Genomic DNA, 12,408 nt, shown 5'->3' with positions numbered 1-12,408 from the left:
ACAAGCTAGTCCAATTATTCTGGCAGTGCGTTTTAGTGCATGCAATTTAGAATCATTATAATAAACATAAGTGCTATGACCGGTGTAATTTGGGTTACGTGGCCTGGACGATGAATCAAGTGATTCTATAAACTGTTCGAGAGTACCTGTGAGCTCATTGTTAAAATCTTCAACTGATGAAGGCTCAGATGAACTGCACCAATCTGACACATGAGCAACAAGATTGTCTCGTTGATCGATGGGCACAGCCAGCCTCTTCCGCTTGAACACTCCACCAGGGAGGATAGAACTTCCAATGCTTACAGTGGCTAATATGGCCAGATGATCAGACGCTATATCTGGCACTATTGACGAGGCGCACACGGTGTGGGAGACGTTGAAACCGAGACATAGATCAAGAATACCTCCGTAGATATTCGTCGGTTCAAGGTCACCCACAATCTGTGCATCATCGTGACTACCTAATAGTGACACCAGTTGGTTGCCGTTACGATTACTGAACTGCGAATTACCAATATTCCTATGTCTAGCATTATAATCACCTATAATGATGGTAGGCTCAGTCTGAATACAGATAGGAAGGTCAGCATAATTAAAGTTACAAGGAGTCGATTATTTAGTACATAGTTGTTTTTCTCTTAAACTGGATGATAGAGGGGGAGTCTTTAACGTGATTGGGAATACATACATACATACATACATACATACGTACATACGTACATACGTACGTACGTACATACATACATACATACATACATACATACATACATACATACATGCGTACATACATACATACATGCGTACATACATACATACATACATACATACATGCGTACATACATGCGTACATACATACATACATACATACATACATGCGTATATAAATACATGCGTATATAAATACATACATACATGCGTACATACATACATCCATACATACATGCATGCGTACATACATACATACATACATACATACATGCGTACATCCATCCATCCATACATACATACATACATACATACATACATACATACATACATACATACATGCATACATACATACATACATACATACATGCGTATATACATGCGTATATACATACATACATACATGCGTACATACATACATCCATACATACATGCATGCGTACATCCATCCATCCATACATACATACATACATACATACACGTCCAGTCAGCATATAGCTATTTCGGGACAAAATCCAATACAGTTTATATTGGTGCGACGCCACTGTGATGAGGAGTTTAAATATCACAGGAACTGTAGGTTAATGTGTGACATAAGTGAGGTTAGATGAGGCATCTACAAGCATCAGCTGGAGGCTGATGGAGTGTTGTGGAGGCTGCTGGTACTATACCCAGATGTTGGAGGGTGAATTTGACTCTCCCACCCTCCCTCCCTCCCTTCCCCCCCCCCCCCCCCCCCCCACGTTGACCGCAGAACGTCTAAGGTTACTTTCCACTCTCGCTTACCAAGGGTATAACCCCCCCCCCCAAACACACACATGCATCAGATTCTTAACTTACAATATTTATGATTTACCAAATATATGTTACTACACTGACTCTCAATTTCACAATATTGTATAAACTTTGATGAATCGCTCGTCTATGGGTCATCCAATAATGTTAGCAGACTTCTAGATGTTACCACTGCTAGGTTTAGGCTCAGCTACAAGTACCTCTGGAAGTTTGTAACATCTGATGATGTAGATTTGACTAAATGTAAACTCTGTCAGCAGAACTATTCGCATACTTTGCGTCATTATATAATGGAATGTGAAAAATCGCGGAATTTAAAGATAACAACATCAATAGTGTCCATGAAATGTGTAAGTACTTCATTCATAATGATGTGCTGCCCGAAATCTTAGCGAAGTATCCAAAATTTGCTTACTGTAGGTAATGCATACACATGACTGTAAAGCTGCCGCCCAGTTGGGTGGGTGTGGAGCACATGACTGTAAAGCTGCCGCCCAGTTGGGTGGGTGTGGAGCACATGACTGTAAAGCTGCCGCCCAGTTGGGTGGGTGTGGATCACATGGCTGTAAAGCTGCCGCCCAGTTGGGTGGGTGTGGAGCACATGACTGTAAAGCTGCCGCCCAGTTGGGTGGGTGTGGGGCACATGCCTGTAAAGCTGCCGCCCAGTTGGGTGGGTGTGAAGCACATGACTGTAAAGCTGCCGCCCAGTTGGGTGGGTGTGGAGCACATGACTGTAAAGCTGCCGCCCAGTTGGGTGGGTGTGGAGCACATGACTGTAAAGCTGCCGCCCAGTTGGGTGGGTGTGCAGCAAGACTAGTAACTGTGCGACTCCTCATAAATGTAAAGTGCCTTTTATAGTGACTGTTGTGAGCCTCTTGTTGAATCACTTGTGACACAAAAGATTACTGATGTGTGTATTTGTGGTGGTGATTAAATATGTATGTGTATGTATATATGTATACGTATGAATATGTACATGTATGCATAAGTATGTGTACATTAATAATTTTGTAACTAGCGTCAAAAGATTGTTATTTGCTTAGCTAAACGAACTAGAGGGTTCAGTTCCTGAACCGATTATGTGCCTCTGTAATCCTTTACACCACCGCCCACGGGATGGGTATGGGATGCATAATAAAGAAAGAAAATGAATGGACCGAACCCCACAATTCGTTTAGCTAAGCAAGTTACAATCTTGATGAGCTTGTTACAAAATTCACTATAAGTCGTCACATCATAAATGGGTTCGAGATGGACCACAAGTAGTGCATTACATAATTTATCAGTATTGTGCAGCCTGTGATCCCCGCCTGGCTGGATACTGATACCTAGGTAATTTTAATGTGTCCGGACACCGGCAATAAGGTGGTATTATTTATTTAACTTAAGATATATATATTTTTAAATGTTGTCACATTAACGGCTACATCTTCCTTTCTTCTGACATATAGATTTTTAAGATTAATTAAAATATATGGAAACTAATTATACAATTTACAACCCGTTCTCACACAAGACAGCACATATATGACTTAATGCCTAAAGTCAATATGTTAAACGCCTAGAAAGAGATGTTGTTGTCTTGCCTATATACTGGGTTTTTTGGAGCTTACAGTCCCCAAGAGGGCATTTGAAGGCATAGACGACGTTAGTCTCTTTTAAAGCGTTCTGTTTTGTGTCTGGAGAGTTTCTCATGAGTAGGCTGGCCGTTTTTCTGGTTTTATAGTAAATCGTCAGTTGTATCCTCTGATTTTTGTCTGTAGGGATAACGTTTCTATTAACAATATCTTTCAGGACCCTTTCCTCCGTTTCATGAGCTGTGGAAAAGAAGTTCCTGTAAAATAGTCTAATAGGGGGTATAGGTGTTGTGTTAGTTGTCTCTTCAGAGGTTGCATGGCTTTTCACTTTCCTTCTTATGATGTCTTCGACGAAACCATTGGAGAAGCCGTTATTGACTAGGACCTGCCTTACCCTACAGAGTTCTTTGTCGACTTGCTTCCATTCTGAGCTGTGGCTGAGAGCACGGTCGACATATGCGTTAACAACACTCCTCTTGTACCTGTCTGGGCAGTCGCTGTTGGCATTTAGGCACATTCCTATGTTTGTTTCCTTAGTGTAGACTGTAGTGTAGAAACCTCCGCCCTTTTCCATGACTGTTACATCTAGAAAGGGCAGCTTCCCATCCTTTTCCGTCTCGTAAGTGAAACGCAGCATGGAACTCTGCTCAAATGCCTCCTTCAGCTCCTGCAGATGTCTGACATCAGGTACCTGTGTAAAAATGTCGTCAACATACCTGCAGTATATGGCCGGTTTCAAGTTCATGTCGACTAAGACTTTTTGCTCGATGGTACCCATGTAGAAGTTTGCAAACAGGACACCTAGGGGAGAACCCATGGCGACCCCATCTACTTGCTTATACATGTGCCCATCCGGGCTCAAGAAGGGTGCCTCTTTAGTACAAGCTTGGAGTAGTTTCCTCAGAATATTTTCTGGTATGTCAAGAGGAGTACAGGCTGGATCACGATACACTCTGTCGGCTATCATTGTCCTAATGTGGAGGTTCCCGAGGCAAGGGAGGGGTTGACTTGGGGGGCTTGGGCTCCATTTGACCCCGCTTGGGTGTTGGTACCCTATAAGCGAGGCTTGTTGTTGCAGGGGGGTGGGGTTTTCTTATCCCCTCCCTCCCTATACGATTTTGATAGAGCATCAACCCCTCCCTGGGATCCCTCTGGTACTTCTGTCCCTCACTTCTAGAGGATTTCGGCCTCCCGCATCGCGCCCCATTAGGTGTGGGAGGCCATTGCGGCTCGAGGCCATCTCCTGCACGACCTGGATTGTGCCTCGATAATGGATCCTGCCTCATTTGTGATTGGGTTTTCCTTTCCTTACTGGGTGCGTTACGAGGTTCCAGAGTCGTCCTCTTTGGCAGAATAGTCTGTATTTTCAATAGGGGCATGGCATACGTTCTGTCGGTCCCACATGCTTGAGTGGTGAGAGGCCCTGACGGTTGTTCAGGTTTACCCGGGGGGCGAGATTGAACGCTTCACTGCTTGTTTGTTCGTCCCTGCCCTTCTTTGGGATGTCGGCCTGTGTAGCTTTGCGTACAGGTTCCCTCCCTTTCGGCTGCCCTGGTTGCTGAGGACTTACTCATCCGTGACCATTAGGCTTCGGTCTTGCGTTTCTTTTCCCTTCTCAAGCTGTCTTCGGACTGGCTTAAGGAGGACATGGAGGCGTTGGTTGCTGATCCTAGTTCTGGTGCATTGGTCGCAGTGGTGCGGGCATTGGCTGCCATGTTGAAGCTGTTTGTGCCAATCCTAAGGGAGGCATTGTCTCTGTTTTTTGCTTCTCGTTTTGGGTGCCATCAGGTGGTGCTCGCTCAATCCTTAGAATCCACTTGAGCTCTGGCTCTTAGGTTTTCTATGCCCATTTTGTCCTTTCCGTTTGCAGAGTATGCGATGGTGCAGTTTCTGCAAACGGAGGTTTCTAGTTGTCGTCCCATGTTGGACTTTTTGGTTCTTAGGGGGGCCCGTGGGGTTTCTTCCCAAAAGGGTCATGCCCAGGGCTTGAGGTTCCTCTTATCGTGGTATGCCAGTGGTGCCAATTTCAGAGTCGGAATAGCCTTCCGGGCCGACGACGTCTGGTTGGCGCGGTAATCGCTCTGCTCATCTATCGGCTTTTCATAAGGGGCTTCGGCTCTTTCGTTGGTCATCCTATTGACGAAGCAATTGGGAGGGAGAGGTTTGTGCAGTTTGCTCGCGCCTGGTCCAACGATTTGTCGGCCTTTCAGGTCGCTTCATGCGGCTTGCAGTGGCATTGGGTGGCCCCTCCTTCTTCGGGGGGCTCGGAGATGGCAGGGCAGGCTTTCTCTCTGTTGGGTCACCTTGGAGTTGGTTTGCTTGGGTGTGGACAAAAGTCCTCATCCCTCAGGTTGGTTTCCCACCTGTTAACGGTTCTGAAAAGAGACTGTGCGGACTTGCGGTACATTGTGGACTTGTTCCATCTGAACCCCTGGGTCTATTGCTCCTGCTTTCGGATGACTTCTTTGTCCCAGGTTCGGCTTTTCTTGGAACTGGGCGCTTGGATGGTGTCCCTGGAGCGAGTGGTGACCATCTCCCGGGAAAGTCCCTCTTGTTTTTATCTTTGGTTAAGTAGCTCCGGGGAGCCAAAGGGGCTCCCCCAGAAAACCAGCGTTGAATGTAATGAAATGTCATTTTTTGGGCTAGACCCGGAGTCTTCCCAGCAACCCTCCCTTTCTCTGGTCAGAGGTTTTTTGCAGTTTTTGACATCCAGCCTCTGAACTTGGGGGTGACAGCCGGTGTGGGAGGTCTGGAGCTCCCCATTCCTCGTTCTGCGGAAGGGGGGAGCTGCACTGACAGCGGCACGGAGATGGTTGTGACATCATGCTCGTTTGTTAGTTTTTAGTTTGGAGAGTTCTCAACAGTTTGGCTTTCAGTAGCAATTTTTTAACCAGATAGGGTTGTTTTGGGGTACCTACCTTTCTTGGGTGCCTGTCTCGGTCGATGGCAGACGTAGAATGCTTCCAACCTCACGAGGCTTTCTATAGGCCATTGCTCCTCGTGCCTCTCTGAGGGGGGGCCTAGGTTCTGGTTTGTGGTCCCTGTTAGGCCTAAGAACTCCATTCACTTGGCTGATGCCACGGTCTAATACACTCATATCAGCCCGGATAGCTCCAGGGAGCCTCTGGTCTCACCCAGAAAATGGCATTTCATTACATCAATGCTGGTCTTTTAGGTCCAGATAGACAGTTGGCCAACCATCTCTTTCCTGTAGAATCTCTGTGATTCATAAAAACTAAGTAGATTTGTTACACAGGATCTTCCTGTTCGAAAACCATACCGTCTGTCCATTTTTATGTCATTATTGTACTCTCCAGGTGTTCTACCCATTGTTGTGTTAACAACAATGGATCAACCCATTTGATGTTAGCTATTTTTTTCTAATGTTTTAACTACCATACTTGTTAATGATATGGGTCTATAATTTAGAGGGTCTTCTCGGATACCATTTTTGTAGATTGGAATTATGTTTGCCATTTTCCATATACTGTATCTGCTAAGATTCCTGTGCGCAGAGATTTGTACCTGTTAGCAGTCTGCTGGCTGATATATTTTACCTATACTGTATATCTTTGTTTTATTTGGAGAAAGAACCATTATAGTATTGGAATTATTAAAAAAAATCCTATTTGGGAAATCTTTACTAAATTTCAAAGATTCTGAATTTGGTATTTGTTGACTTAAAACGACTTGGTAATCTCTTAATCTTTTCTTTCACAGCTCCTACGGTCACCAGAAGAATAATACATGCAGTGCCAGAAACCAGTGGCATTGAATAATACCTGCAGTGTCAGGACCCAGTGGTATTGAATAATACCTGCAGTGTCAGCATCCACACACAGTGTCAGATATACTGCATACATGTTGTCAGCAGTATTATAAAACACATTATGGTGTAAGAAATACTACATGTAGATGGGTAAGACTGTCTTCAGCACACTCGTGTAAATGACTACATGTATTATCAATATGTCATGCATTATTAACATCTCATGCACTATGGTAACAAAGGAAATGTGTATTTAAATTAAATTTGGTGTATCATTAATTTTAAAATCTCGGTATTTATTAATTCATTGTGTATGTGGTACAGTATTGTTTTTAATACTATTGTTTGGCAAGAAAACATTTTAAGATTTTCATATTAATTATTTTTATTATCAGGTTCTAATATAAAAAAGTTTAATATATATTTTCAGTTTTAAAACATTACATACTGTTTCTCCTATGTGAGCCATTGTAAATGTTGAGAAAGCATTTAAAATAAATAATCTTTATACTGTATAGTAATTATGAATTTTTTCTTAGGTAATTTGCTCTTAAGCTCAAAAGGCTCTCCAAATAAGATAAAATATCAGTGTTCTTAATGCTCAGAATTTATTTATTTACATATTTACATGAATGTATAGGGGATTTAAAAATAACAATGTGCATGGTACATTGGATCAGTAAGTTCTTGTAAAAATCACATACATATATGTTTGCAAATAACAAACCACATGAGGGTCCACTGTACCTGACTCTTGTGCTGTGGTTATATTTATAATAAGACATCCATCAGTTCTGTGGTTATGTTTATAATTAAACATCCCAAATTCTGTGGTCATATTTGTAATAAGGTTCTGTAGTGAAACATCTTAATACTGTGGCTGTATTTATAATAAACCATCCCTCTCTGCTGTTGCTATATGTACAGTATGATAAAACAGTATAATTATAAAAAAATTTATAATATATTTAGTTTTCCTATGCAAAGACATTTTGCTAAATCTTAAAAAAAAAATTGCCACAGGATTTGTTTGTAATGTTTACAAAGTTATACGCGGACACTTAACTTTCCTGCTGGTGAACGCATGTGGAGACGTAGATTTGTATGTTTGCTTTTACACTTGCTGATTCACAGGAAATATTGTAGAGTATATTTTATGTGTAGCACATTTTATAATATAATAAGCACAATATTATCATACTATTTATGAATAATACCAGTGGTTTACATATTGTAACTTTTTTCCATTCTCTTGTGTCTTTGACAATTAAATTGCTTTATATTCCTACAAAAGTTAGATTATTCCAATTGCTTATCTGATATTGAGTGCCATCTGTTGACAACAGAGTTAACACTATACCTGTGTGCTCTATTCTGGTTACTCTATACTGATTGCTATGTAGTTACTCGAATTATTTATGTATCCGACAGTCCAAGTGTTTTTGGCATCTCTTATCAATATTTGCTTTAGTAATAAATAAAAGCTCATGCATTTAAAATATATCAAATATATTACTAAGATTTATAAAGAACACAACAATTTATAAAGGAGACAAATACTAATAATAATTGTCTACAAGACTTAACTAATGAAATGTAGAATATTTCATTAGATAATACTTGCTTTTTGGATCAAATAGCTGTAAAGGTTTATACAATCAAGAAAACTGTACAAATATTTATTCAAAAGAAAAATGTCATCAGTGTTGAATGTTCAAAATTATATTATGAAAACATCTCGCATAATAGCATACAAAACATTTAGAGAAAAAAAGTAAATACATTGTCTAAACTACTTTCAAAAATATCAAAATTTATATAAGTGACAGTTCAGGAGAAAAGTCATATCACTGTAGAATGTGTCTGAAAGACTTTAAAAATAAATTATGGCTAATAACACACACACAAGGATTCGTACAGGAGAGAAACCATATCACTGTTCAATATGTCAAAAAAACTTTTCACAAAAATCATCTCTAATAAGGCACATGAGGATTCATACAGGAGAGAAACCATATCACTGTTCAGTATGTCAAAAAGACTTTTCACTTAAATCAAATCTAATAACACACAAGAGGATTCATACAGGAGAGAATGCATATCACTGTTCAGTGTGTCAAAAAGACTTTACTCGAAAATCAAATCTAATAACACACATGAGGATTCATACAGGAGAGAAACCATATCACTGTTCAGTATGTGAAAAAGACTTTTCACACAAATTATCTCTAATAACACACATGAGGATTCATACAGGAGAGAAACCATATCACTGTTCAATATGTCAAAAAGACTTGTCACACAAATTATCTCTAATAACACACATGAGGATTCATACAGGAGAGAATGCATATCACTGTTCAGTGTGTCAAAAAGACTTTACTCGAAAATCAAATCTAATAACACACATGAGGATTCATACAGGAGAGAAACCATATCACTGTTCAGTATGTCAAAAAGACTTTTCACACAAATTATCTCTAATAACACACATGAGGATTCATACAGGAGAGAAACCATATCACTGTTCAGTATGTCAAAAATACTTTTCACACAAAATATCTCTAATAACACACATGAGGATTCATACAGGAGAGAAACCATATCGCTGTTCAGTATGTCAAAAAGACTTTTCACACAAAATATATCTAATAACACACATGAGGATTCATACAGGAGAGAAACCATATCACTGTTCAGTATGTCAAAAAGACTTTTCACTTAAATCAAATCTAATAACACACAAGAGGATTCATACAGGAGAGAAACCATATCGCTGTTCAGAGTGTCAAAAAGACTTTTCACACAAATTATCTCTAATAACACACATGAGGATTCATACAGGAGAGAAACCATATCACTGTTCAGTATGTCAAAAAGACTTTTCACAAAAATCATATCTAAGAAAACACATGAGGATTCATACAGGAGAGAAACCATATCACTGTTCAGTATGTCAAAAATACTTTTCACACAAAATATCTCTAATAACACACATGAGGATTCATACAGGAGAGAAACCATATCGCTGTTCAGTATGTCAAAAAGACTTTTCACACAAAATATATCTAATAACACACATGAGGATTCATACAGGAGAGAAACCATATCACTGTTCAGTATGTCAAAAAGACTTTTCACTTAAATCAAATCTAATAACACACAAGAGGATTCATACAGGAGAGAAACCATATCGCTGTTCAGAGTGTCAAAAAGACTTTTCACACAAATTATCTCTAATAACACACATGAGGATTCATACAGGAGAGAAACCATATCACTGTTCAGTATGTCAAAAAGACTTTTCACACAAATTATCTCTAATAACACACATGAGGATTCATACAGGAGAGAAACCATATCACTGTTCAGTATGTCAAAAAGACTTTTCACTTAAATCAAATCTAATAACACACATGAGGATTCATACAGGAGAGAAACCATATCACTGTTCAGTATGTCAAAAAAACTTTTCACAAAAATTATCTCTAATAACACACATGAGGATTCATACAGGAGAGAAACCATATCACTGTTCAGAATGTCAAAAAGACTTCACAAAAATCAAATCTAATAAAGCACATTAGGATTCATACAGCATAAGAGTCATTTGAATATTGTCAAAAACACACAGAAATCACAATAGCGTGATGCATTAATGAACAAATCCACAAGGACGGTGACGAGGATTTGAACCTATGTCCGAGATCATCCCAGGCGCTGCCTTATCGACTGAGCTACGACATGGTAAAAAGAGTTGAAACCAGAAGTTTTACTGAACTTGAATCCTGCAGCCTCTCCGAGACACAAACCAGGGTTTTACACAACTCCCTCATGCACTCTAGCTATGTCAATAGGCCGTTCTACCTCTTCTGACGGTTCGAATCCTCGTCACGGCCCTTGTGGATTTGTTCATTGAAGCATCATGCTATTGTGATTTGCGTGTGTAATGAAGTGAGGGGAAGAGGTAGAACAACCAAAGAACTCCCTCCCAAAAGAAAACAATAAAACTTACTTGGCATGGTTATTACTTTCTCTTTTTCCCTCCAGCTTTTACTGCGCATAACTCTACTGCTCTCTTGATCTGTCTTGATATTCCCTTCATCCCCCGACTTTTTCAGTCACCCATTCAGTGTTTTGTGGTTCGTATCTTTGTGAGTAAATGGTATACAGTCTGTTCCGTTTATCTCCCCTCAAATTTTATGCTTTCTCTTCACGATCCTAAACACCTGTTGGACTCTTTACCAGAGCCTGTGCTTTTTTTGGATGATTTTAACTGTCAGCATACCCTCTGGGGAGATATTCTGACAAACACCCAGGGACGCCCTCTTGAACCATTTGTGCTCACTTCTCTTCCTTTATAACTAGTGAATTCTGGTGAACCCACTCATGTTGATTCCCCACCCTTTCCTGTATTGATCTTTCTGCTCATCTTCTCTTTATATGGACTTCACCTGGCGGGTTCTTGATGACCTACATAAGAGACCTTTTCCCCATCCTTCTCACTTTTCTTTTCTTCTCACCCTCCCCTCTCCTACCCTAATTGGAAGTTTGACAAGGCTGTTTGGAACCGCTTTACCTTTGTGTTACTCTTTCCGACCTCTCTGATTTTCCTCTTTCCCGAGCCCCCCTCCTCCTTTCATGACACAGTTTTTGATGCTGACCTCAGCTCTGTTCCTCGCTCTACCTCCCGGGGCGCACAGAAGTGTGTTCCCTGGTGGAATGCAGCCTGTGCTCAGGCTGTCCACTGTAAGCGTGCGGCCTGGAAGAAACACCGTTGTTGGCGGACGCCTGATTCTTTGCTTTTGCGCCAGAAGTGAAGTGTGGTGGCCCGTAGGGCCATCTGTACGACTAAGAGGGAGAGTTGGAGAATTTTCATTTCCACTATTATGTCTAACACCCCTCTGCCCCTGATCTGGGAGGAAATCTGCAAGTTAGTGGGTAAGTTTTTTCCAGATGTCTTGCCAGTTCGTCACCTCTGTGGTTCTATTGTGGCAGATCCGGTCTCGGTCAAAACCGAACTGGGTTCACACTTTTCAACTGTTAGCTCCGATTCTCATCTTCCGCCTTTCCTTACTCTTAAGCCTCTTCTTGAATCTTGTCACTTAGATTTTCAAACGCCTCTTCATCTTCTCTATAACGCTCCTCTCTCTCTTTCAGAACTCCAGTCTACCCTGGCCTTCTGCGGTTCTACAGTGGCAGGTTCAGATGATATTCATTATGTAATACTTTGACATCTCCCTCCATACATATTTCAGTATTTACTGAATGTTTATAACAGTGTCTGGGAGTTGTCTTCAGTTCCCGAGGACTGACTTGAGGCGGTTATTCTTCCTATTTGAAAACCTAGTTCTCTGTGGTCATTCCCTAAAGACTTTCGCTCCATTGCTTTAACGAGTTTTGTCTGCAACCTCTTTAAATGTATGGTCAGTGTCTGTCTGATATGGTTCTTGGAACGCTATCACCCCCCTCCCTCCTCAATTTGGCTTTCGCAAGTGTTGCTGCATGACTGATGTCCTCCTGAACTTAGAGGTCTATGTTTGTACTACCTTTGCTGTGAAG

The 12,408-nt window shown here is 40.8% G+C and overlaps 1 protein-coding gene across 2 annotated transcripts in view; it reads left to right on the top strand.

The window, feature by feature from the left end:
- LOC138363881 (zinc finger protein 271-like) overlaps positions 1–10,873 on the top strand; it is a 70,286-nt gene extending 59,413 nt beyond the window's left edge. For both annotated transcript variants that reach the window (XM_069323348.1, XM_069323349.1), the window contains exon 4: positions 6,798–10,873. In XM_069323348.1, coding sequence (XP_069179449.1) covers positions 8,733–10,433 — 1,701 coding nt within the window. In that variant the 5' untranslated portion in view covers positions 6,798–8,732 and the 3' untranslated portion in view covers positions 10,434–10,873. The remainder of the gene's footprint in view (positions 1–6,797) is intronic.
- Positions 10,874–12,408: the final 1,535 nt, after the last annotated feature.

This window comes from Procambarus clarkii, chromosome 12 (genome assembly GCF_040958095.1).
Source record: "Procambarus clarkii isolate CNS0578487 chromosome 12, FALCON_Pclarkii_2.0, whole genome shotgun sequence".
In the NCBI taxonomy this organism is placed as follows: domain Eukaryota; kingdom Metazoa; phylum Arthropoda; class Malacostraca; order Decapoda; family Cambaridae; genus Procambarus; species Procambarus clarkii.
This window is presented reverse-complemented; position numbering and strand designations above follow the sequence as displayed.